At 35.4% G+C, this 26,163-nt stretch overlaps 7 protein-coding genes and 4 non-coding genes across 12 annotated transcripts; 6 read left to right on the plus strand and 5 right to left on the minus strand.

Moving 5' to 3' along the window:
- Positions 1-1,273: 1,273 nt before the first annotated feature.
- fkh-8 (Forkhead box protein pes-1) lies at positions 1,274-3,044 on the minus strand. Its single transcript, NM_001267178.4, has 8 exons — positions 2,861-3,044; positions 2,329-2,523; positions 2,214-2,283; positions 2,068-2,166; positions 1,936-2,018; positions 1,771-1,884; positions 1,572-1,671; positions 1,274-1,523 (listed from the first exon to the last, which is right to left on the minus strand). Exons 1-8 carry the CDS (start codon positions 3,023-3,025, stop codon positions 1,363-1,365), a joined length of 987 nt encoding a protein of 328 aa, NP_001254107.1. The 5' UTR covers positions 3,026-3,044; the 3' UTR covers positions 1,274-1,362.
- A 1,390-nt stretch (positions 3,045-4,434) lies between these two features.
- Positions 4,435-6,821, plus strand: cpb-2 (Cytoplasmic polyadenylation element-binding protein 2). The gene is made up of 6 exons (NM_062835.6): positions 4,435-4,530; positions 4,580-4,916; positions 5,259-5,433; positions 5,483-5,718; positions 5,768-6,543; positions 6,595-6,821. Exons 2-6 carry the CDS (start codon positions 4,580-4,582, stop codon positions 6,781-6,783), a joined length of 1,713 nt encoding a protein of 570 aa, NP_495236.3. The 5' UTR covers positions 4,435-4,530; the 3' UTR covers positions 6,784-6,821.
- A 640-nt stretch (positions 6,822-7,461) lies between these two features.
- Positions 7,462-8,599, minus strand: rbmx-2 (RRM domain-containing protein). The gene is made up of 3 exons (NM_062836.3): positions 8,408-8,599; positions 8,231-8,360; positions 7,462-8,104 (listed from the first exon to the last, which is right to left on the minus strand). The coding sequence occupies exons 1-3, from the start codon at positions 8,584-8,586 to the stop codon at positions 7,505-7,507; spliced, it is 909 nt and encodes a 302-aa protein (NP_495237.1). The 5' UTR covers positions 8,587-8,599; the 3' UTR covers positions 7,462-7,504.
- Positions 8,600-8,830: 231 nt separating this feature from the next.
- Positions 8,831-9,959, plus strand: C30B5.2 (Vacuolar protein sorting-associated protein 55 homolog). 2 transcript variants are annotated; one of them, NM_062837.8, is made up of 5 exons: positions 8,831-8,901; positions 9,068-9,143; positions 9,187-9,370; positions 9,457-9,619; positions 9,678-9,959. In NM_062837.8, the coding sequence occupies exons 1-4, from the start codon at positions 8,886-8,888 to the stop codon at positions 9,577-9,579; spliced, it is 399 nt and encodes a 132-aa protein (NP_495238.2). In that variant the 5' UTR covers positions 8,831-8,885; the 3' UTR covers positions 9,580-9,619; positions 9,678-9,959. The 2 variants fall into 2 exon arrangements, with proteins under 2 accessions (NP_495238.2, NP_001379744.1); NM_001393094.1 differs by having other exon boundaries at positions 8,838-8,901; positions 9,068-9,137; positions 9,678-9,946.
- Positions 9,960-10,346: 387 nt separating this feature from the next.
- On the plus strand, positions 10,347-13,279 carry szy-4 (Suppressor of ZYg-1). The gene is made up of 9 exons (NM_062839.7): positions 10,347-10,543; positions 10,594-10,682; positions 10,728-10,898; positions 10,944-11,205; positions 11,254-11,761; positions 11,828-11,974; positions 12,021-12,281; positions 12,329-12,887; positions 12,939-13,279. The coding sequence occupies exons 1-9, from the start codon at positions 10,441-10,443 to the stop codon at positions 13,056-13,058; spliced, it is 2,220 nt and encodes a 739-aa protein (NP_495240.3). The 5' UTR covers positions 10,347-10,440; the 3' UTR covers positions 13,059-13,279.
- On the minus strand, positions 13,221-14,661 carry C30B5.17 (Kringle domain-containing protein). The gene is made up of 4 exons (NM_001322731.2): positions 14,545-14,661; positions 14,101-14,499; positions 13,545-13,651; positions 13,221-13,502 (listed from the first exon to the last, which is right to left on the minus strand). Exons 1-4 carry the CDS (start codon positions 14,633-14,635, stop codon positions 13,266-13,268), a joined length of 834 nt encoding a protein of 277 aa, NP_001309539.1. The 5' UTR covers positions 14,636-14,661; the 3' UTR covers positions 13,221-13,265.
- A 171-nt stretch (positions 14,662-14,832) lies between these two features.
- Positions 14,833-19,867, minus strand: daf-37 (G-protein coupled receptor daf-37). Its single transcript, NM_001322732.3, has 10 exons — positions 19,661-19,867; positions 19,254-19,409; positions 18,178-18,299; positions 18,053-18,129; positions 17,910-18,002; positions 17,598-17,725; positions 17,097-17,150; positions 16,352-16,606; positions 15,802-16,070; positions 14,833-15,058 (listed from the first exon to the last, which is right to left on the minus strand). Exons 1-10 carry the CDS (start codon positions 19,837-19,839, stop codon positions 14,943-14,945), a joined length of 1,449 nt encoding a protein of 482 aa, NP_001309490.1. The 5' UTR covers positions 19,840-19,867; the 3' UTR covers positions 14,833-14,942.
- On the plus strand, positions 16,404-16,424 carry 21ur-14845. Its single transcript, NR_051178.1, has one exon.
- Positions 16,921-17,156, plus strand: C30B5.10. Its single transcript, NR_051179.1, has one exon. It is a non-coding gene; the product is annotated as an Unclassified non-coding RNA C30B5.10 (non-coding RNA).
- A 1,755-nt stretch (positions 19,868-21,622) lies between the features above and the next one.
- C30B5.14 lies at positions 21,623-21,765 on the minus strand. Its single transcript, NR_051180.1, has one exon. It is a non-coding gene; the product is annotated as an Unclassified non-coding RNA C30B5.14 (non-coding RNA).
- Positions 21,766-23,234: 1,469 nt separating this feature from the next.
- On the plus strand, positions 23,235-23,322 carry C30B5.12. Its single transcript, NR_051181.1, has one exon. It is a non-coding gene; the product is annotated as an Unclassified non-coding RNA C30B5.12 (non-coding RNA).
- The last annotated feature ends 2,841 nt before the right edge of the window (positions 23,323-26,163 follow it).

Here is a 26,163-nt window from a genome sequence, read left to right on the forward strand (position 1 = left end):
CGATCTGAAATTTTTTCAGGGTTTCAGTGGTTTTTCACTACTTTGGAAACCTGTGGAATTTCTCCAAATGCTTTTTGCAAACTTTCAATATTTTCAGAGCGGTTGGATGTAGGTGATCTGGGAATTATGAGAAATCTTAGAAAATGTTTCTTTTCTTTTTTTTTTTGAAAAAAGTCGGCAAAAATTTTGGACGAGTGGAATGAAGAAAATTTAAGATAATTTTCCAAAAAAATCAAAATTTTCCAAAAATCTCCCAAAATGTTCATCTACTTCTAACTACACATTGAAAATAATATAAATATCAAGCTAAATTGTTTTAAAAATCAGATTAAAAAAAAATTCGATCTGAATGTTGATATAAATCGGGAAATCAATAAGCAATATTTCTTAACGATATGTCAAGAAATCAAGAAATTAAATAATTAGGAGTTAAGAATTAAAAGATACTAATGAGGTTAAAGACAAAAAAGGGGAGCAAGATAGAATGAATGACGGAAATTGTTTAGGTGCTCGGATGGGTCACTTTCGCAGAAGAGGTAGGGAAAGGAGACAGTCAGGAGACAAGAGACCTCCACAGCCATGCCTTCTAGACGTCACTCTCTTTGAAAACGCCGCCTGCAGGTCGTCTCATCGTCTCATCGAGAGAACAAAACCGTCTTTTCTCATAGATGAGCAGGTCCTGCAGTCGGCGTTTACAAACAGAGTGTTCTCTATTAACGTGTGGAGAGACGCAGACAACAAACAGACTTGTATCCCTAATTTTTCCAGCATCGCTATGTTGGCCTCTCTCTTTTGTGCATGTTGTTTTGTGCTTCCACGATGGCATCTCCAGTTCATCTCCAGATGTTATCGCGTATTGTCAAAGAAACTGTATCTTTAAATATGTACCAAGTATGTTTATGTATCAATTGTCTACTAGCATACTTGGTACGTCTTCAATTTCGCCATCTCCAATCTTTATGACGTTTTTGACATTGGGATTCCTGCCACTTATTGAATTTACGTGACGGAGGTTAACGGGGTTAGACTGAATAATTAATTGCTGTATCAACTCATGAGTACTCAACCAAAAAAGTTGGTGCACATCTGTAGTCAAAAAGTGGCTAGATCGCTCATGAAAATTTGGACACATAGGTTTTTTTTTTCGAATTTGAAATCGAATGCCATTACCAGATTTTTTTTTGGAAAGTACAGGCGTGGCTACATGCATAAACTTGGCGTATAGTATCAGTAAACAATTCATTGAATGTTTACGAAAAATGAATATGAAAATGAAAACTAACTAACAATGTATTTTTGTACAAATGAAATTTGGACACTGTGTGAAAAATATGTGAGTTTTTGAACCTTTAGATTAACAATTTATAGCAATTTATCCCAGTCATACTCATCATCTGAATCATTGTTAACTGGTTGAAGAGTGGCTGAAAGAACAGAATCTGAGGATGAATGACGGCCAGAGTCTGTTCTTGGAGTTGAGACATCACTGTCGCATTCTGCTGGGAATCCATTGTAGACGTAATCTAAATTTTTGGAAATTAAGTTTAAAAATAGTTTCTTTTCATTTTAACCTTTCAACTTATCCGTATCAACTTCTTGAAGTTCTTGTTCATCGTGATAATCAAGTCCAGCAGCTTCTAAGCTTATTTTCAACCAATCGATTTGAGCAGCCTGAAGTTAATAATATACTTTAAGAATTAATTATTGAATTTCCAACACACAAGATCTCTAGAATTTTGCTTCTCAGAACTGAACTTTTTTTTCACTTACTTGCTTCTTCCCATTGGGGGAAGTGGACTTCTCAAAAATTTGATTGTAGACATCACGGAATGATGAGTTTAGATCATATGACTCGAACAAATTCAAATCTCTTATTTCGTGTTCCTGTGAATGAAATAAAATTAAGCTTGCATGAGGGAATGTTTGATAAGATACCGTAAGTTCATGTACATTTCCATTAATTTCTGACAGGAATGGATCTTCTGGCGGAGGAGTGAAATTTGGCATGTCTTGTTTATCTGAAAACAATTATTGATATTGTTGATCAGTTATAATCTTATGTATTACTATGATATAGATGCTCGTAAATTGGATTTACTCGCACTGGGGATCCTTTGAGAATTCGTGGTTTCTTGGCTGGCGGATCTACACAAACCCACCATCCTCCTGTAAAAATGAATTCAATTAAATTAATCATTAAATAATTATCTCACTTCTATCTCCATCAGTCTTCTCAATGCGGCTGAATTGTTTATTTAATGACAGATTATGGCGAATGGAATTCTGCAATTTCAAACGTAGAATTCCAATATCCGGAATAAGGATTACCTTCCAACTTGAATTCCGGTTTTCACGATAGAATTGAAAGTTGTGAGCAATGAAAGAGTAGATTTCAGCAAGAGTACATTTTTTATCGGGAGTATCTTCGATAGCTAGACGAATAAGTTGAGAGTATGAATATGGTGGCTTATCCGCTCCATCAAAAATTCTCCTCCGTTTTCCTTCGTGTGCAGGAGCCACTGGCTGAAATTAGAAAGCAATTATAAAAGAGCAATAGATCTTTCTAAAAACCAGATGTTGACCTCAGCCACATAAATCTAATTCGAGTTATGACGCTGCAGGTGCCACCCTCACCGAAATTGAATTGTATGAAATTACCGGCGTAATTTAATTTCAAGGAAGGACGAAAAAGGCCAGGTCATTTAGATTATGTATTCGAAAAATATATGTAAGTGATGTTTGCAACTAAATTAAAATTATTAATTCTAAAAATATGAGTAGATTTGCAACAAAACATTCAGAGCATAATTGAAAGAGTTCTCTGATTTTCTATGACATTTCAAATATTTATTAAAATTGCCTTTGACGTTTCTGCAGGTACTGTAGGAGATAGGACCAGTGGCGAAACATTCACAGATCCAACAATATTAGGGTTTTCAGGTACTTCGATTTCTTGTACTGTGTTCAGTCCACCTTTGGCAATGAGCCAGTTCAATTGGCACAAGCTTGAGCTTAGATCTGACATCACAAGTGATTGACCTTCTGAAATTAAAACTGTGGATCTTAAAAAAGAGGAGAATCGGTGGATGAATGGAGGAATAATTGAGATTGGAAATGCATGAGGTTTGTGAAAATGGAATGAAGAGGAAAAGAAGAGAAGCGAGGAATGCAGCAAGCAGGTGACACGAAAATCGATGCAGAGCAGGCGGCGTCGTTGGGGCAACCAACAGACTGAACGGCTTCAGGGAAAAAGAGGAGCGAATGTTAGTCTGTGCATGAATGAGTCATAGAATAAGGAGAAGGTGGGACCAACAAGACAACAAATAAAAAAGAAATAAAAGTAAGTAAAAGAGCAAACATCGAAACCTCAACGAGATCCACGACAGAGTGATTCAAACGAAACAAGTCTTGGAAAAAATTCTTATTTTTGGGGTGTTGAGAACGAACACAAAACGTATTCAGGTTTTTCCAGGTATTCTTATTCAGATATGATATTTTTGTAAAACAACATTCATTAGCATGGGAGCCGTAGTAGTTGGGTTACTGTAGCACAAGTTTCTGTGATTTTATGACTCGTTGAATAACTTTGAACAATTTCTTAAAGTGATTTATATTCAAAATTTGCCAAAACAAAATCATGATATTTAAAAATGGACACGTATGGTTTTCTATTCTAAGAAAAAAACGCATGTTCAGTCTATTAATTTTACAACAAAAGTGAGCTGATTTTTGGTGGAACTCGATTGCACCTGACATAGTCATCTTTAAATAACTAAAGTTTATTTTAGAATATTGTATTCAGTTTGACTTACTCGAAAAAATAAATAATGAGTATACTATACCATCAACTCGTTGTTTTTATTTCATACTGCCGGGCCTGAAAAAACATCACTTCTGAGAATATAAATCTAAATTTGGGAAGTTATAGACAACTGCTAGGGGAGAATGCGTCAGAACCCTTTTGAAAATACGCGCGAGGCGATAATTTCTGGTCAGAAGTGAAACAAGACGGCGGCTGATTGTGTGAGAAAATAGAAAGAAAAGGTGCAAAACACGAGAAAGAATACATTCAATGTATTATATCATTCTGAAACTCACTTATATTCATTTGATCATTGATTTCAAATATATGACATAAATCGAAATTGGAAAACATTTTTAGATTTTTGTGCTGCTGAATAACTGTATGTAGTTTTAGAGCGTTTAGATTACAAATCTATAGCCCGTAAGGAAAACATAAATACCGTATTTCCTATATTAATCTTGATTCTTGCACTCTACGGGGTAATTAAAAAATATTGTTGCAGAGATTACAGCTGATTAAAAAAATGATTTCAATTGTAATTCAAATTTTAGAGATGTGATTCCATTCTGAACAAAAAACGTGATTAAAATGAAATAAATGAATTGAGGGCATTGGGACATGAAAATAAAATGCCATCCGCGTGAAACGTCTCATCAGATGAACAACCGGAGTTTTGATTATTTCTGAATAATATTTTGTATCGATTGCCTACGCGAATTTCGAAGGTGAGCGAAGTTTCTAGAACATGACAACGTGGAACCAAAATCACTTCAGATGTCAAAATCAAGGCGCGTGTTTCTCTCAATGCAAGGAGATGATGACTTCTGGGGTAATGGTGATAGATTTGAAGAACACAAGCTGTCGAAGATGAATCGTCGTAAATGTCGTGGTATGATGGACACTGCAAAAGATGATGTGCTAGATGAACATTTTTTCAAACAAAATAACTTGGTCACTCAAGAATTGGAACAGCAAAATGCCAAATCCAATGATATGTTTCGTGAAAGACAGGACTGGAATTCCAGCACTCCATTGGAGAAGATAAACTTGGTGGAGAGTGAGGATCCTGTGACGTGTCCGGAGAATACCGAAGCAAAAATTCACTGTTCTGGTGAGTTTCTAGGAACTCAAATTGGTTGTAAAAGTATACATTGATCGATATAGTTTTCGCAAAAAACCTTGAGATCCTGCCAGTGGCACAACTGTGAAGTTGTCGCTCTTTTCATCTTGGTGAAAAATTAGTATTTAAGTTTCTTATTCAGTTGAAAAACTAGTCGTCTCTATTTTCGCCACATGTCCGCTAGATAAATCCACGAAACATCATCGAAGCGCCACAAAAGCCTTGAAAAATCGTTATGACCTTTTATGCGTGTCACATGTTTACAAAATATGTTTAGATTTTTTAATTATTAATTTCTCTGAAACCATTTACTCAACGAAACATCTTTTCCAGAAGTCAAAGTTACTGAGAAGATGCCTTTGGAATTAGACGACGAATTCTACAACAACTTTCGGGAATACTTCAGTTCACGTCCGGAGGTCATTTTCTTGACTAGAAGCATGCACAAGGATGCTGCTGAGAACTATGACAAACAGTTCATTGATTTGTATGAAAAAACTCGGAAAAGGTAGAATATTTTGAATCCACGTAGTATTTTAAATGAATTGAATTTTCAGACTGGAACTGCGTTCTAGCCCTCAAATCAATCAGATCTTGAGATGCACATCCAATACAAATGCGACGAGTTCTGAAATTCAGCTGCGTAACAGACAAGCAGTGATTGTTTCTAATTTTCGAGAACCGGATCGTCGACTCGGAAGATACTCGAAGTATTACTATCATCACAATGTTGGACCCGAAGTATACAGTCGGAAAGTTTTTGTTGGTGGATTGCCTTCTTGTGTCAAAGAGAGTAAGTTCAAACTTATTCTGTAAATATTTTATTTTTTATTAATTTCCAGGTGATATTCTCAACTTCTTCTCTCGATACGGACGCCTGCAAGTTGATTGGCCATCAAAACATTACGAATGCAAGTCTGATTCGGATCCTTCATTGTGTAATGAACCAATCAGTTCTTCTTCTTACCAACCGTCGTCTCATCTTGCAATGGTATCTCCACCATTCGGAGAGATTAATCCATTCATGAGAAATATGCCAGCTCAATCGGAATCTTCTCAAACGGGTGGATTCGGTAGGATTTCAAGTGGAAGTATCGGAGGATTCTTGAATCCTGGTATGGCTCAAGTTGCTAGAGGAAATCTTGGATTTGGAAGTACAAAAAGTGATGGAAGTATCAATGGAGATAAGAGACAGCATCACCTTGGATACGTGTTTCTCCTTTTCGAGAAAGAACGAAGTGTTCGTGATTTGGTTTTGGATTGTTTCGAAGAAGAAGAAGGACTTTTCATCACTTTGGAAAGTTCGACTGATTCAATTCGTGTGCAGATTCGTCCATGGTTGTTGGCAGATGCTGAGTTCCTTATGGATTTCAATGTTCCCATCAACACAAAACTTGTGGCATTTATTGGTGGTGTTCCGAGACCGTTGAAAGCAGTCGAGTTGGCTCATTTCTTCGAGCAAACTTATGGGCATGTTGTGTGTGTTGGCATTGATATCGACAATAAATTTAAATATCCACGTGGATCCGGACGTGTTGCTTTCTCTGACTACGATGCGTACGTTCAAGCAATCACTGATCGTTATATTGTTCTGGATCATGAGGATATTCACAAGAGGGTATTGAATATTCATTAATATTGTTGAGAATCTCATTTAAATTAAGTTCAGGTGGAGATCAAGCCATACTTCTTTCACAACCAATCTTGCGAGGAATGTTCGGGTCGTTATCATCGTCAACATGCTCCATACTTCTGTCCATCTCTTGAGTGCTTCCAGTACTACTGTGAGCCGTGTTGGCACAAAATGCATTCGCATCCAAGTCGTTTCCATCACATGCCAGTTGTCAAGGGAGTCTGAGCACTAATGTCTTTGAAATAAATTTGTTTTAACTCGTATTTTCATGTAATTTGACTACTTTTGAATTAATAAAGATTTATATTCAAGTTGCTAGTCTCTGCGATTTTTTGGAAATTCGAATAATTCGGAACCCGGTCTTGAAGCGACCGAAATCTCATAGCTACCGTACTCGAGTATGTTACTACGGCGTACTGTAGTTGATGTATTCAAAAATTTCAAGTTTCTGTTTTGAAAATTAAAAAAAAATTAGTTAATTCGTTTCCATGGTTGTTGGCAGATTCAATGTTCCTTGTGGATTTCGATGTTCCCATCACAACAAAATTTGTTGCATTTATTGGTGGTGTTCGGAGACGTTTTTGAGCAATTTAATTGAAACGTGGTGTGTGCATAAGGAAGTAAAATTCGAAATACTCTCGGATACAGAAGCTTCAGAGTTTCGATCACGAGTACCATTTTACGACTAGAATATCACTTTATACTGAGATTTTGTACTTTTTGAGAGCTTCGGAAGACATGGGGAAGTGTGATTGAAATAATAAGATAGTTTGGATTGTAATGGGTATACTGTACTTTCCAACTAGACTGTGAGTTTTTTTGCAAGGGTGTGTGTATTTTCGACAAAACTAATTTTCCACAAAAGTTGGTTCTAATTGCAATGCCATGGCAGTTGACGATTTAAAAAAACAAATAAAAATTTATTAAAGTGAGAAAAAACAAATATTCATCTTCCTTGATATCTTTTTGACACATAATGATCCTCTGGACCCCACGCTTCTGATGTTTCTCCTCTTGCTGCTTTCTCTGCCTTCTCTCGTTCTCGGATGACTTTCCAGATTTCAATATCTCTCCAATCAGCTTTCTCAAAATCTGGTCTTGGATTATGTTTAACTTCTTCAACTTCTTTCTTCTTTCCAAAATCAAAGTGCTTGTTCTCACCATACAAATCATCTTCAGCCACAACTTTATCGATAAGTTTGGCTTTATTATTCCAATCCCCATCTGGATCTCTTGCAGCTTTCTTCTCCAATTTTCGAATTTTCTTTGCTCTCTTCTTTTCCCGCTTCTTCTCCTTTTTTGCTTTCTTCTTATCTTTTTTGATTTTTTTCAGCAACTCTTCATCAACATCTCCAATATCTAATAATACTTCTTTGGCTTTCTTGATTCTCTGTTCTTGAACTTCCATAGGTGCTGCTTCTCTCATTACTGGTTTTGGAGCACATCCTTCTTCCCATAATCGTTTCGTTTCATCATCGGCATCTTCTTTGTATTTCGGGACTTTATATTCTTCCACATGATCTACACGAATCATTCGTTTGTGTAACTGAAAACAAAATACTATTTTTGTTGTCGTTTAAACGATCGATTTTATTTGAAAAATTTGAAAAAGGCTTTATATTAATGTTCTATCAGCATCTTTGCATTTTTTTTAAATGAATTAAAAACTTACGCTGATTCCATTGAAGTTGTCCACTGCCAAAATCGTACTTCTTTGATCTTTGTAACACAAAAAAGCAAATCCTTTCGACTTTCCTGTGTCCTTATCTCGAATTAAATTGATATTCATAACTTCGCCATATCTGAAAAGAACTTTATAAATTGAGAAACAATTTTTTGCAAAACTCACTGAGAGAAAACGGCAATAACATCCCCTTCTGAAAGTGCGTATGACAAACCACCAATGTAAATCCAGGCAGAATCTTTGTAAGTTTGATGCCACGATTTTTTGAGATCTCCAGCGTAACCCAAACTGAGCTCCCGCTCGTTCATACGGTTCTGATTTTTGATATTCGTAATCGGATTCATGTTTTACTGCAAAATGTTAATTAATCAGTGAAATATAACTGAAAACAAGATCGCAACACGGAATAATGGAAATTAAAGAGAAAACTAGATTTCGTAAATTGAAAAGGGGTACGGTCGAAAGTCTGCAAACACAGCGACGTCAGAATGCACACATCTCGCGCTTTCCCCATTTCTGTCTTCAGTTGCTTGCATCGATTTTTCTCTTTGTTTTTGTGTAATAATTATCTTTTCGGTCATATAACTTGTTTCAGGGAACCTGGATTTATTCATCAAATAAGTTTTCAAGACACGAGTTCATAATGGGAGGAGTACGAGGTATTTATGTTTTTAACGTGAAATTAAAGTTTTATATTTTCTTAAATCCACGCTTATTTGAATTGAACATTCTTCTGATAATTTTTATTCCCTGAAAGATTCATAATGTGCTGTCATATTCATATACAGTGTTTCGATTGCTGCTCTATGAAAAATACAATTTTAGCTGTTGCTGCACTGGCGTTCGCCGGAGTTGTTGGCCTCACTTTCCTCGTTCTTGGATGTGCCCTGCCTAGGTACGGGTTAGTTTTAAACGTCTTGAAAATGCTAATATTCATTTTTTAGAACATGGACCCCAATGTTTGTTATCACATTCTACGTTCTTTCGCCGGTACCACTTCTCATCGCCAGACGCTTCCAAGAAGATATGACTGGAACAAATGCATGCATTGAATTAGCTCTCTTCATCACCACTGGAATTGTCATCTCCGCCTTTGCTCTTCCGATAGTGCTGGCACATGCAGGAACGGTAAGTATAATTTAAGATCAAATTTTGGGTAAATGTGGAATGATGTGAATAAGTTTATGTAACGCATGAATAAATGTCCAATTCAGATAGCAAACAGTGCATGCTTCCTCGTCAATACAGGATCTGTGATTATGTTCGGTACAATTATTGCATATTTCTACTTGCATCGTGATGACGACAGTGGAAGCTGGAGCCAGTCTCTGTTCTAAATCATTCACTTCACTATTAATTTCTTGTCAAGTAATTGTGGTTCGTCTATTTATTTCAATTATCGCTAAACCTTGTACAACATGTTAATTTTTTTCAGATAGCGATGTCCGCGTGCTTCCTAATCTTCATCGCCAATTCAATCAACTTTAGCGTCATCATTTTTTACTTCCGCATTTTCAACGGCGAGGATATGAATGGGATGTCATTGTGGTAACAATCGTCTGGTCATCATCTCCTAACTTATTCTTTTTCGATTTTCCCTATATTCTACTTCGTTACTCTCACTTTCCTCGGTGGATTCTCAAACATTGTATAAATATAAAGAATTGTTCTGTAAATTTGGCAAATAAAAGTTACCAAAATAAAAACTGTATTAGACTTCCAACTGTAATTAATTTCTGGAAACTACAATATTAAACTCAGAGCGTTTGCTCATTTCATGTAATTACAACTCATGAAATTCAAAAGTTATGAACGTTATAGTTTAATTAACTTGCGTTCGATTTTGATACAGCCTTCCTCAATGTCTAACATGTATTTGGGCAGGAGAACTATTGAATATTTCACGGTATTTTCATTTCATTCACTTATTCGTCAGAACTGATATCGTGCTTTTATAAGCTTTCAATTAAAAACTCAAAAAAAATAAACTTTAATTGATACGGTATACCGTAACATTGGCAAATTTAAAGGAACATTCACCAAATTTCTGTTAAGGTCTCGTTGGGTGATTCCAAACAGCATTGTGCGCGCGCTACTTTTAAAAATTTTTCATTTGTCATCAACAAATTTGCTTGATCAATCTTGTGCTATCCCATTTTTTCTATTTTGTTTAAGTTAAATTTCATGAATTGAAAACTATGAACAAGGACAATTCTCCCTCCGAAAGTCTCGTTAACTCGAGTGCTTCGGAAGATAAAACCGTGAAGACTTCAATGAGCGCCAATAATCCTTCAATAAATGGTATCTTTAGTTTTATTTAAAATTTATGGATAAATTTTATTTACTTTCAGATAGCTCACTCCCAGAAAGATTGCCTGCCATGTGTGGATGTGATTCTCAAAATCGGGAAGAATCTGCAAACTCCGGAGTTCAACTATCGGTTTGTGATTGAATGAAGAGAAAAATGCATAATTTTTGTTTTTAGGATCATGCGAACGAGTCCCTATCGAAACAAGCTGATGACGTTATATATGAGGGCGGGCTGGAAGATAAAGATTCAGTATTCCGTGCAATTATTGAAGACGATGATGCTTGCGAAGTATTAGATGATGGAATCGATAATTGCGAAGTGGAAGTGCGAGGAATTAAATATAGAGTGCGATCTAGAGCTCATAACTTTTTTTGCAAATTTTATTTTTAGATTCCAGTAGCTATCGAGTGTCACCTCTGCAATGAAATGATGAACTTGTGTTTGAGGAGAACTCGTTATCGTGGACAAGCACGCGAATACCCAGCATACCGCTGCAACCGCAAAGGATGCCAAACATTTCGATCCATTAGAAAAGTATTCGGGAATTGTATGTCAGATGTCGATAATTCTGGCGATGCTACAACTCGTACTATGATTTATCATCCACCACATAAAGTTCGAAAAACTTCACCTGGAGAGTTTTCTGATGATGGTAACGAATAACACTTGAGAACATAATTACATTATTTTCATATTTCAGATAGCAAAGAGTTTGTTGTTCAACGCGTCTATATACCAAAAATTGATAATCGGAATAAGGATCAGTCGGTCAAGTCTTTATCGGTCACCGACCGAATGAGAAAGGCGAACCAGGATCGTGCGATTGTCTTCTCAGAGTTTGCAGATCAACTTCGTCGAGATATTGTTGCTAATAAACGTGTGAGAATCAAAAAACATGTAGAAGAGGATCAACAAGGAACATTATTTTACATCAGCAAGGAGCTCAATCCACAAGAAGTTATTGAACTTCAAGATGTCATTATTAAAACACTCATATCTATGAGAAAAATTCCGCCTCCTATGACGATGGACGACTTGCCGCTTTTCGCCAATTGCCCGTACTCCAAGAAAGCAGTTGATGCTGGGTTAGCAAAATCACAAAATGATTTTTGGATAGCCTTTGCCAATTCGGCACAACCTCCACTTCCTGCTGGATTTATTAAACGGAGTGACGACACACTTATCTACAGAGATCCCAGACCATATGTGTAAGTTGCCTAACGTTCAATACAATGATAAATTGCATATGTTACAATTTATATACTTTCTTCCAGAGTACCAGAGATCCTGAAACAAAATTCACCACGCAAACAAGCTAATGCTGTAGCTAGTTATCACGAAAGAAAAATAGAGCAAGATGCAATTAGGATGAAAAGACGACAGGTCGAAAAGAAATGCAGATCATTTGCTTCTCTGAAAAGGTTTCAAAAAAAATATCCTACTAATTTCAAATTAAATTTTTTACAGAGAATTTGATATGTCTGAAACTGAAGAGCGTCCGAGACCGAAATTGCCGAAGACAATATATCAAAATACGAGGACCCACTCTGATTCTCTCACTGAGAGGTCTCGCCATTTTACTTATGACGAATTGAAACACAGCATGGAAGCGAATGCTGAGGGCCCATCGACGTGTAGAATTGGTATTAGCAGATCTGAAAGAAATAGTGAGTCATTGCAATGGATTGGTTTGAAGACATACGAAGATAGTACAGATGGATTCGCAAAGTGAGATCTTGTATGCAAGTTCTTAAAAACATTATTAAATGTTTCAGGTCCGTCAATTCTGAAGGTGAACGTCAGCAAGGAATAAATGGTCAAATTGACGATGAAGTCTTTGAGGATGAATCAAGATTCAAACCAGTAGCGTCAATGCAAGATGTGATGAGGACATTGTCTACTCCAAGCACACTTCGACCACCTGTGTCTCCGCTTATGAAATCATTCAGTTCGATGGACAGCTCAAACTTCAAGAATCCAATCAACGCTCATCCACCAATGTTCTTCTCGGATCCGCATTTCCTAATCAACAACAATCAGTTCAACAGTCCAACACCATTCTATGCTCTGAATAGTTATTTCCCTTCATTCCCAATGGATTCTAGCCAAGTCTATCAGAATGCTACTGACGAGCATTTCACCCCTAGCGGAGCATCCGAAGTGGTCTGCACTGAGCAAACGCCAGGCCATCATTTCACCTACATACATCCAGACTCTGGGGTTCGTCTCACCGATCCGTCAGCCTTCTTGACATCATTTGTCCCATCTCCTATCACGAAAGTTCCTCCAATCAATTTTAATGACGAAACGTCGAGGTCTCGTTCTGCCTCTGCGGTAACTTGTAATAATTATTATTTACAGTTCAAAATTCATTAAACATTCCAGCCATCAACTTCTGTTTACAACACTGGCGAGTTCGAAAGATCACACAAGAAGTATGAGAATGAGGAAGATGAGAAGCTGATGGACAATCAAAACTTCAGTGACGAACAGCCGAAAGAATAATGTTTGTTTTCTCATCCAATCTATTTGCATTGTTTTATTCCCACATTTATCGTTTTATTGCACTTGTTTTAACCAATTATACTGTATGTCATGTTATTATTTGTACTGCACTTTCCTAGTTTTCATGTTGTCATTTTTATGCATGTTATTCGCACAATTATGTGATTGTTTTCATTTGTTTATTATCAATTCAAATCGAATACAGTTTCATGCTTCTTCTCGTTCTCTTCTCAAATCTGCTTGCAATTTTATATCTGCCAAGTTGTTGCTTTCATAGAATCCTTCCAACGCCTTCTGCTTCTTTTGATGGAGTTTTTGGGAATGTTTCTTGAGGAAGTAGCACGAAAGTATCCAGGCGATGACTACACAAAAGACGAGGCATAAGGCTATGAAAACTTTCTGACGAAGTTCTAAATATTGAGGAGGCTGCTCACGAGACTTTTTCTGAAAAAAACAATATTTTTAGAAGATATTTTAGCAACTCACAAATGTATAATACTTCATGTTTCCAAACTGATACTCCGTGAAAAGTTTCTCGATTGGATCTAAGAGTGCCGGATTATAGTTTTGTTTCAGTATTGCATATCCATTTTCTAAAAATTGATCTACGATTTTTTAACCGATTTAGATTTTTGTGCAAAAGGTACGTTACCTGGTCTTGACACGAAACTTTTGTTAAATGCCAAAAGGCGTGCGCCTTTGAAGAGTAGTACTGTAATTTCGAAATCTCGTTTCTGTTAAATTTTTAACGATTTTTCATTGTTTTTTTTGATAAATAACTCTTTTGAACGAAAAACTATGGACGATTGATGAAATTTCCGTAGGAATGGAAGTTTGAAATTACAGTACTCTTTAGAGACGCACGCCCGAATGAACTCTACAAAAAAAATCGTGTCGAGACCGGGTATCGTATTTTGGGTGCAATTTTTGCGTCTGATAAACATAACTGGGATCGTGGCAAGACCCATTCAGAAAAGTAACGTGTGCCTTTGATAAGGCGCTTCAAACTTTCTCGGAATTACAATATTCAGGCAAACCGTACCTGTCAATCTCATTTTTTCATTGTCCGTTGCCACTTTTGTCTCATCGCAATAATTGAAGCAAGTGACGGGAGTGTACTTGAAACTTTCTGTACCATTAGTTCCAACCTTGTCTATGAAGCACCATGGACCATGGATACCGGAAGGAATGCCAGTTTCAATTGCAGATGGCGTGGAAACAGAGTACATTGGGTTAACAACTGATAATTTAATATTTCTGCATTTTGAATGATGGAAGCTCTCCGAAGCTTGTTTTTTCATTTTCTGAGAATCACTCGCAGTGGGGAGCCATGATTCTGTGACCTCAATCCATGGAACACATGGTTCTCCATTGACTGATTTGTCGTTATTTCCGAGATATTTATAATCAGACATTGCTTTTTTGATAATACATTCAGCACCTGAAAGTTCAATTTTGAGATATGACAAATAGAAAATGTACTTACGAATTCGGTCTTTCATGTCGAAATACTTCCCGTCATATAACATTCCAGACGTTATTCTGATTAAAATCAAGATATTGACAAGAATTTTCATTTTTTGAGCGTTAAATAAAGATAAATAAATTTTTATAGAAAAAGCATTACAACGCGGTTTCCCCTAAAATTTCCGTCATTTTGGAAATACACGTTCCAAATGTTACAGATGTGTTTTTTAATCATTACTCACTTTGTCGTCTATTTGTAAGATTTTCGTTTAATAAATGTAAAATTTCGTAACGAAACATGAATAAGAAATTCACAAGTTTATTGAATCACAACCGTATGAAGAATTTAGCAAACATAAGAGTTAACAATACAGGCACATAGTTTCAAATTAATACATATTCTTTCATTTAAAAAAATTATGGGAACTCTGTAACTGTACACACAACAGTTCCATTATCATCGATTATGCTTGTTTTACACGGTCTTCCATTCGATGTCAAGTCTTGTAGTGTATCAATTTTTGGAGTCGATCCTGGAAAGAAATGAAGATTTGTTTTAGTTATAGAAGGCTAGGCCGAAGATGATCCTTCTCTATTATAGCTTTTCAGGTAATGATATATTATAGCTGAATTTTAAGTTTGTTTGGCTAGACACATAAATTCTTCACTTTAGACATTGATACTTTATAGAAAAATAACATTTAGAAAATATGAATGAATTGCCAAATAAAACTTCCGGATGTCCATAACATTTTGACCAAATTTAGTTACCACTCATTCCCCTGATTTGCATTCTAGAGCGTTCATATTTCAAAAATAACTTCTGACATCAGAATTCCTACTAGACATTTGTATACCTAGCTTTGGATATCTAGTAAGAACTAAATTCTAGTAAAAAAGAGCATTCTCGTTTCAATTGAGATTGTTTCTTTTTCCCAAGACTCGACCAAAAATTGTAACTTACTATTAGTTAAAAAGTAGGGTTAAACTTTATCAAGACTTGGTTTGGGCCGTGTTACAATTTTGCAGAAGTTTGATTTAACTCTTGCCGATCTTTCAGCCAAGTTTTTTGTGGCGTTTTAAGCTTTGGTAAGTCATTGGCAAGTTGGAGCACACATAATCTAAACATGGGCGCGACATAAACAAAGCCTTGCCCTAGTCTGTCCAACTTCTGAACCAAGTAAAGTTTTGCTATTCATATTGAACCGCGTTATTTTTTGATATCAAAAAATTCTCAAATGTTGGTTTCTTATAAAAATAATTTAAAAAACCATACCATTTCTGAGAGCATGAATTGGCGACACTTGCGTCTGTACACCATCTTCATGATGAGCTAAGAAACGAGTTTCTTCGAGTCTTTCCAAATTCGCATGCTCAACAAGTGTCTGTGGAAGAGATATTTTGTGCCGAGTTCGATTCGTTGTATTCATCGATATTCGAGACTTTGTTCGCTTCCAATGCCTCCAAATGACAAATTTATCTTGAACAGGAAGCCTCAGCGAGATTCCTCGGATTCCACATCCGTATACCACAACTAGTTCTTTTCTGAAAATGAGAAAAAAGGTTAAGTGAAATCATGTATCAACTGTAAAATCTTTAAAAAACGTTTACTTTCTATAGATTTCACGATTTTAAGAATTTTGCTGTGATACGGGAAAGTTGGCAACATTTGAGATTTTAGTTAAAATTAAATAAATAATAACTCAAAAGCCTAATTGGTTTTATGGTTATCATGGTTATTATGGTTATGGTTATTTGTGGTTATTAGGAATCTTAGAATTGCGTTGTTATAATTGCAGAAATAGAATTTAATTTTCACCGCTTACCTGAAATCTTTTCCAAAAAGTAGATAAATTACAAAGTTGATTGAGGAATTGATGATTGCTAGGAAATTGATAGCTTCTCGAGAGAACGTGTAGAATATATGATGTTCAACCATCAATGTCTCCTGTCCCATAATTCTTTCCAGAAGAGTCAACACAAATCCCCAAAAATTGCAACCGAGAAAGATGAAAACAATAATAACGAGGACCAGTGTAGCTTCCCGTGATTTCTCTTTCAATTCGTTTCGACTCGAAATTCTGGAAGGAAATGGATTAATTTTGGAAAAGGATCAATTTTTCAAATTGAATATTGAGTAGGACTTAAAACGGAAGAGAAGATCCCATTTCAATATTGCTCTTCCGTTTTGAGACCCTCTTTCACGTCACTCAAAAAATTAATGACAAGAAACTGGAAAATGTTTAATTTTGTTAAATAAAACTCTGAAAAATTAAAGAAGCCAAGGAGCAAAAAGCGAAGCATTAGAAGCTGTAAAAGCAGCATATCAGCAGTGAAGGAGAAGAAGTAAGAAGTGTTTTGGAGGCAGCATGCCCATTGAATACATAACAACATAAAAATAACTGGAAACATGCTTAGAGGCACCGGAAAGATTCAGGCGACGTAAGCGACGTGGCTACTGAAGAGGCACTTCCCCTCGAACAATCGTAAACGACAGTACGACGGGGAGCCAAGCCGCGAAGAGTAAAAGACGACAGAGGGACATGGCAAAGACAATCGGACGGACAGTACCCGGCGATGTTGCGCGGAAGATTTACACTTGCTGAAAGGGCGGCCACCACGCTTCTGCAAAATGTTGAAAACGGATAAAGAGAGAGAATCAGAGATCAGACCCCATGGTATGTGTGGGTGCAAGGAAAGGTTCTGATTTCGGAGATGTGCAATTCTGTTTTTAATGGAATCAATTTCATAATCATCATTGGGGGAAGTATGCATTCAAGAGGAAATGTTCAAAAAGTTCAACTGATATTTAACCCATGAAAAGCATGTCAGAAAATGGAATGGGAGACATAGTTTGGGTGAGACTTATCTCAAAAGTACAATCATTCCAAATGCAAGATGTTTGAATAACCGGGTTTCGGGGGAAGGAGAATCAGCCGTACATAGAAGTACATTATACAATGAGAGAATGCATGAATTATATGAAATCATATTTTTTTAGGATTGTATTATAATATAAACTTTTCAAAAACCTTTCTTCAAATATTTAGAAAGCCAGAAAATTTGACTCACTTTTGATTATGAAAGTCGTATTTTTCCAGACTTTGTCGAATTGTGTAAGCAATGATTGCATTGAAAAGAAGAAGAGTTAAGAAAGGGAAAAATACCATCACAAAATTTGTCACCCATAGAGAATATACCTGAAAATGAAAGCTTTCAATTTCAAAAACAGTTCATTTGCGACGCTTGCGCAACGAGGCTTCTGATCGACACATTGCAAATTGATCGTGTTGTAGAAATATCATAAAGTTTTTATACAAAATTTAGAGTAAATCAAAATTTCGAAAAAAATTTCAAATCTACATATTAGTTCAATTTTCCTACCTGCTGATAAATAGGATTGCTGGCCATGGCCGATGGAAGTAGAATGTATGATTGCCAATTGCTTCCATCCGGGCAACTTGGATTCACTGTGACCTGAAATATCAATCGGCTGAATTCCTGCAATTATGGAATTGTTTACTGACCTGAAGTTCAAAGAACTTCGTGCAATTGAAAACGACTGCAAACGTTGTGACTCCAAGAATCGTCCATGCAGCGCCACCTATTCAATATTATTTTAAAATAAATTAGGTCTGCATGTGAATCATACCTGGACCACACATGTTTTTACTGCTTTTTGGATGACAAACTGCCAAGTATCGTTCTATCGTGACTGCAACGGTGATGTAGACACTTCCGGTTTGGGATATATGTGATAGAGCAAATGCAAACCTGAAATTGTTTTTCTTTAGATATTTGTTCTCAAACTAATTGAGTCAGAGTCTCATAAACATTAAGCACCGAAAGAGGTATGAATGTCAGATGTTAATCTTTAATAGAAAAAGGGTTTCAGATGAATGTAACGTCGTCAAACGACCAATAAACATTCTTGCAAAAACTTTGGTGAGAACTCATATGATGTTGAAAAACATATGAACATTTATTATCTTGGGAACTTTGGGAACTTTTTTGGTTCAGTCGAGAAAACAAAAAAGTGTTCAATTTGTCTCCCCCATAATTAGTGCTAAGCAAGACTTTTTCATTTTCCAAAACTTCTTACAACTTGACCAAAAAACCAAACACATTTGAATCCCTCTTTTCATACTTCTCCCAAAGTTCACCGACAGATGGTCACCGAAGGATAAAAGATGATTAAATAAGTGCACGTCCAGAATTTTGTCCCTAAATTTTCTCCGTTTTTTCCCACCTAGACCACTAAGTTTAGAGTCCACGAAAACACCAAAAACCTGACCTGAACTAAGCTTTTCCCAGGCCACCAATTTTCGGCCAATTCTCTTTTTTGCCCCCATTCAAATTGGATCATCTTTTTCTGTAATAACTACAAAACGAGTACTTGATAGAGATGTAAAATGACGCATCTTATTTCTACTATCATCGTTGTTGATCATGTCCTTCTTTACCTACTTCTACATGTTTTACTTCCTCGTGCTCAAAAAGAAACCCTCTTATCCTATCCTCCATGTCAATCCACTTTTGACTCTTCTGCTTCCTTTTCACCGCTAAAAGTTCAAAAACCGTTGCAATTTCCTATTCTTCCTCGGTTTTTATCTTATTATATTGCTATCGGTACAACCTCCTTTCTTGCAAGTTCTAACAAGTAAATCCTATTGTCTCTACAAGTCAAAAAAAATTCAAATGCCCACCAGGACCCATCAAAACACAAACCTTAGATAAGTTAGCCATGCCACATAAAGGTCAAATGCAGCAGTGTATTCGATTATATATTCCATTGCATAAATGAAGAAAGCAGTGATAAGGAGACATGAATCGAATACGGCAAGTGCTGTCAGAAACAGATTATTCGGATTCCTCATTGATGGTCTGAAACATGAACACAATTTTCGATGCTTCACTGAGCTCGTTTGCAACTATTCACGAGTATTCTTTTGTGCAAAATATCAAGCTTGAGTCTTAGAGTACTTATTTTAATTTTAATAGCAATTAGTTTTTATTGAAAATTGCCAATAATCTATTGATTGAATTTTTATTTTTATTTTTCCAAATCAAAAGTGGAACAATAAACTTTGGATATTAATTGAAAAGTTATGTAGTTTCTAGACTTAAACACTCACCGTGTCAAAATCAAAGCAGTCGTTGCATTTCCAAACAATCCAAACAGTCCTATCAATGTACCAACGACACTGATCAAGAAAAATTTGACTTCCAGAAAGTCATGTGGCTCCAGACCACACTCATCCGGTATTCCCGACACTGTCGGGGATAAATCAGTGATGTTCCCAATGACATCCATTTCTTGGCACCTACTCGTCCATGTCCAAACTTTAAAATTTATTGTTGAAAAAAAAGATAAAGAAAAATACTTTTTTTAAAGAGAAAAAGGAAACGAAAAACGAGAAAATTGAAAAGTGTAGGTAGACTTAGTGGGAGCCAAATGACTTGAAGGCGAGCAGCAATTTTTGAAAAGTAATAAGTTGAACAAAAACAAAAAAGTGCATAAACTGGAACAAAGATCAAAGTCAAAACCGGGGTTTTTCAGAAAAACAAATATTTGAAAGTTTTCCGTTTAGAAAATTGGACTCTCTTCCCAGCTCCGCCACAAAACAAATCCAAAGGTGGGCGGAGTCGGAAGTAATGAAACTTGTGAAGAGGGCAGAAAAGCGAGAAAGAAAAATAGAGAAGCGAAATTAAATCGAAAAAATGGACAAAAGGATGGAATAGAATTATGAAAAAATATTCCATTTTTCCATATTTATTTTCAAATTCATAGAATCCAGCGATACGAAAATAGAACGGAGGCGGGTTGGCTGTCTATGTGCAGACTGGAAGTTTTGAAATAAAAAAAATGAAAAAAATGTTTTTATTAAAAGGCTAGAGATGTTTGTCTTGAAATAGTTTATATCAATTCATGTGGAAGATGACCTCATAATTCAAGTTTCGAAGAAAAATTTTCAGAAAAATTATAAATTTCTCCTCTGAAACGGGAAGTAATATTAAATTTTTATATCTTTTTGAGGCAGGGGAGAATTGTTATAAATTGTCAAAGGTGTAAAAAAGGTTAGTTTTTTCAAGTTTTTCCTTGGCGATTCGTCCACAATGCCAAATCTGCAAGCAATGATATGTAGGTTTACGCATTTCTAGTTTTTCCATCAAGTAGTTTTGAAAATTGATGTCAAATCCATTTTTGAACATTCAAAGTACTTCTATTATGGGAATTAGCTCATAACATGCAATACATTACAAATTCAGCAAAAATAACCATAAATAACGCCTACGACCTGAAAAATGTTTCTAGGAAAACAACTAATCGAAACTGGATAAAAACTTCTAGTGACTTTGAAAAAGTCATAAAAAGGATACATTGAAAAAAGAAAAATATAAGGAAGGGGCTCAAAAAAGTGATGATGCGCGCCTCATTTGTACCGCGTCTCCCGAAAATTGACACCCCAAGTTGTGTCTTTTTGAAAATAAGATAGATAGGCAAAAAGAGAACTAAAGATATAGGTAGGATAAAGAAAAATCAAATGACGTGCAACGTGTTTCAGAAGGAAAAAAGAGTTGGCTGGAAATTGAATCACAAACTTTGAAAACAAAGTATTTAGGCAAAAGACCCAGAACCCAGCAGCGGCGGAGGATGCGACATTGACGAAAACATGTTGGGTATTTTCAAAAATTTTTGGGTTTAGGGTGGTCTTCACTAACAAAGGAACATCTAGGAAAAAGTAAAAACATTTGTATTCAAAGACAAGAAAGAGTTTAATTAAATCCCCAAGGTCTAACAAATTATATAATACGAGGATTGGGACTCAGTTTTCTGAATTGGGTTTTGATGGAAATTACCTCTTAACTTAATTTAAAGAGGAACTTAAAAAAATCAAATTTTCAAGATGACGTAGCGCGGTTGATAGAAGATCAGAGAGTTATGCAAAAAAGTGCAATCATAGTTTTAGTAGATTTTGACAACAATATTGTACAGCTGTTTCTCACAACTTACTTTTGAAAATATTGGAGCATTACTTGTTACAATTCCCAGAGGTTCAACCTTCAGAAAAATGCAATATAAAAATAAATATGTACATCATTTGAAGTGCACCGGCACAGAAAAAAGGAAGAAGAGGGGTATGGCGTTAGAAAGAGAATAAGGGGAAGGAGTGACAAGAATTGCAAATGATTCACAGCTCCAGAAGGAACTGGTGAAGCTGAAAATTGTGAAAAGTCGCATTCTTCTCATTGTTTCTTGTAGCTTTTGACACTTTGACGATAGATAAAACAACGAAGAGGTTCGAAGAAAAAGTTGGAGGGAAATAAAAAATAAATGCAGAAAAAAGTCGAATAACTAAAGCTTATAATTATGATAAGAAATATATCAAGAAAATAGAGGAAGTATATGCCAGTTGCAGATACGAAGAAGAAACAGAAAGGGCACAAAATAGGAAGATCTAAAGGAGGATTCGAAGAAGATGCATTTCCTCCGACTTTCTCTTTTTTCTTTCTTTTTTAAAAGTTCTTATCATCTTTAAATTCACAAAACATTCAGAAGTTCAAAGCAGAGTTCATGCGAATTTCACTTTGAACTTGTTCATTTTAAACTAGAAACGAAAATCAGAACTTCAAATTCAACGAGATTTTTTAATTGAGCCGAGCATGCTTTGGAATGTATATTTAATGAACATGTTGGAATAAATCAACATTTTATAATTAAAGTTTGTCCCATTTTGGAAATACATTCAAAACTAATTTTCCAATAGTTAAAAAATACCAAACAAAAACACATAAATTAAAATTAAAAACCAAGCAAAATAAAATTCCAATTTTTGCAAAGTACGTGAATCTAGTCAGACTGGCTGAAATGGCAGGATTCATTGAATAAATATTCATCTTCGTCTTCTTCAAAATAATTCTCTGATTTAAGCCAGTCTGCGAATAATTAAAATCGATGAGACTTGGAGCCCTGAATATATAAAGCTTGCTCTTGCTAATAAACTGAAACCAATATTATTGCATCTCCAATTGATCTACTTTGCAAATTGGAAAAAGCCGCGACAAATTTGTCGATGAAGACGTCATTAGAAACAGATCTAGTGATGTCATAACTTTTAAAGTGAAAATCTGCTATTTAGTTTTTTTTTAGAAAATCAAACGAAGACATAACCTTGGTAGTTCAGTTTTTTAATTGTTATTCTGGAAACTGAAAAAATTCTGCGAAAAAATATGTTCAATATTATATTAAAAACAAAACGGAGAATTGATTTTTCGTGAAAGTTGGTTAAATGTCAAAACAGAAAGTACAGCATTTAATTCTCTCATCATCCGGTTATGTTATTTAGATTAACTAATGTGTCCATAGAAGAGTTTTCAATTCATATCTAAACTTTAAAAATTCACTCTTTTCAAAACTGCACTCTTGTACTCTGATGAAACATGTTTAATTGTTTTTCTAAAATTTCTTGAAGTGCACTAGTAGAATGAGAATAGTTGTTTTCAACTAATTCACTCTCTTAAACTGAACTTTTTTGCGCTCATACGTTCCATTTTGAAAAGAAAATCTAATCAGTTTCTCGTCTATGTAAACTATTTTCTACTCTCTTTCTGTCTTTTCAAACCATTTCAGCTCAGAAACTAAAAATAACCACCAGAGGATTCCAGACACGAGAACACGAGGTTCATTCACACAGGAGCTTCTCCTTATGCCGTTTTGACGAAAAGTGTTTACTATCGAGTTAGCTAGAGAGAAAAACCTCTTTTCGTCTTTTGGTATTCAAATTGAAATGTTTTTGGAGGGCAGTGGGAAGCTGAAATGAAGTTGAAAATTTTTGAAGAAATGTATGGAAGTTGGCTGGTTTTTGAAAAATCCTTAAAGGTTCAGATGGCACCATGTAAGCAGACTCCGAAAATAGGTGAACAATGGAACTTTTGATCAGCGACTGGAGAAGGAGCAGACTGGAAAAAATATAGAAGAAGAGAGAATTGGATAGAGAAGATTTTTCAAAAAAAAAAAGGAAAAGGTCGAATTTTGAATAAGGAGGAAGATACACATATATTTTACGAGTCTGGGTTAAAACAATCATTGCCATCCACACGGTGGAAACAATTATCTTCTTCAAGATGAAGCTGCAAACAAAAAGGAAGACGAAGACGTTGACAGGCGAAATTCACTCGTTCGATCAACGTAGCAAGGAATGAAACGGGAAGAAGTGAGGATTACTTTACTTTGATGAGTTTGTCCCTTCAAATGTGATTCCTGAGTTCTTAGTTTAATTCCTAATGTGCCGTTTTTGTTTCTTCTCAGGAAAAGATTGATTGGCATACGTCGGGAAAGTTTCAAAGATGGAATTTTTGAGGACCAACTTTTTAGTGTGATTTGCAAATAGGGGTCGTTTTTCACAATTATAGTTTTTGATACAATGTGCCCAAAAATCATCAAAAATATATGTCAACAATTAACAAAAAATTATCAAAATTATCAAAACTTTTTGAAAAGTTGTAACAAATACGAATTTGTGAAATTTAAACATTATTATTTTCGCTTCGCCTATTATGAGAAAGTTAATTTTACTTTTAAATACTCTATGAAATGACTAGATTTCTAAATGTCATCGGAGTTTTAGAATTCAAAAGTTCTGTTCACTAGTTTTGTACTGTGAATCATATTTTCAGAAGCTAAAAGATCTGGAGCATCTGGCATTCATTAGAGTTCAATTTAATTTCAAAATTCGGAAAACGCATTCAATAACAACATTTTTTCAGCTCTTCAAAATTATTTCAATTCGAACATTTTCCAATGATCAAACTAGAGCAATTTCCAAGCAATTTCCGATTCTCTGTCTCACCCGTGTTATCTCTCTTGCTTCCATCAGATGACATCTACTTTTGCATTGTTTCTCACGATTGGTCATACTAATAATATATGAAGCATCAAAACTCGAAGTCGCGGTTTAAATGTTTTTCATTTCAATGCCGGTGGTAACCTAGATTCATTTAATTTTCTGTTAGGCACAGATTCCTTCGCAAAGAAACTTTTTTCTGTAGTTGAGTATAAATGTTAGTAATTTTAAAAAGATCACACTTACATCTCTCAAACAGTTTCAAAAATATACTATAAAAACAGTGATACAGTAGATTGGTAGCTATATGAATTGATCTACAATGCGAATTCTAGAGTCAGACTGAAAAAAAAAGAAATGAAACGCAAATTGCTTTGATTTCATCCTTTGAATGTTTTTGTTTGCCCTGAGATGTCTCAACAACAAAGGATATGACGAAGAAAGAGTAAGAAAACTCAGGATATGAGAAAAATGTCCGAGAAGACGTCAGAGACTCAAGAAATTTCAAATCTAGATGAGTTTAACCGAACGGCAGTGGAAGGAAGAGACCCCGCCGGGGGGTGGTTGTCCCTTTCAGACACTCGAATACAACGTCGTCGACAAAAGGAAAAACGGCGGAAGCAACAGCATTAGGAGTAGAAGAATAAGGAGGAAGATGCAAAAAGAAGAAAAAGAAGAGATGTTGTTTTGAAATGGCCGTTCGTAGAGCACATAGTGGGTGACAAGAAGGTTGAAAAGAGTGAGAAAAACGAAGATGGCTCTGAAATGATTAACGCATTTTTCCTACGAGGACGCCCATCTAGATATGCGTTTTCTTTTAATAAATTCTCTTCGTTTTTAGCTTTTATGGATTTGGGCATGAGTTGAAATGAACAGTTATGTGACTGAAAATAAACGATACCTAATTTAATGGCTCTGAAACTTGAAAAATGAAACTAACTGTTCCACAAAAATTGTAGGTGTATAGGCCTTCTTGTTGAAATTTCAAAGAATGTGATGATCATCTTGCAACTGTTGTGCAAAGAAAAAACTGCTTTCGAAAAGAGTATCAGTAGACCGCCGGACTAATTTATTAGACCTACCTTCTTATCGCTCCCAAGGGAGATATAAATTCAGATGCGGCATTTTGAACATTTTGAACGAAATTCTTTTCTCTCAAAAATTTGATCAATTAACTTGCCTATCCTAACATGAAACCCCTTGAATTTTGGTAAAACTTATATTCAAGTGTTGATATAATTTTTGGAAAAAATTCCACATTAACTCTTGGCACTCAGGGTATCAAATAACAACAAGTCAATACAAAAATTTCGAGTGTGTAATGACATTGACACTTCTAGGACTTTTTTCTCTTTTTTTATACAGATAGGCCAGAGGTTAAAAATCCGAGTTTAAAGATTCAGAACCAATACATATGATACATATGAACTCATAAAAGAAGACAAACTGTTATTCAAAACAGAAATAGGTGAATGCATGTTGGATCACTCATTAGAAAAAAAACTTCGTTCCTCAAAATCTTCCATATTGTTTCGATTCAGAAAGATCTGAGGCTATTGCCAATCGCATTTTTTTAAATTTTTTTAAATACTGCTTGAGAAATCAAACATCGAATCCGTAAAAATAAATAAGAGGAAAAAATGAAGTGAATGAGATAAATATCTAGAAAATTACCATTTTTTAGTATAAATGTTCAACTCAGACTATGGAGCCAATAAAAAATCTCATAACCAGAGAAAAAAAGATATACCCTTCAATTATCTATCATTAAATTTTTTCTAGTGCATTTTCAA

Source organism: Caenorhabditis elegans, chromosome II, assembly GCF_000002985.6.
Source record: "Caenorhabditis elegans chromosome II".
In the NCBI taxonomy this organism is placed as follows: Eukaryota; Metazoa; Nematoda; class Chromadorea; order Rhabditida; family Rhabditidae; genus Caenorhabditis; species Caenorhabditis elegans.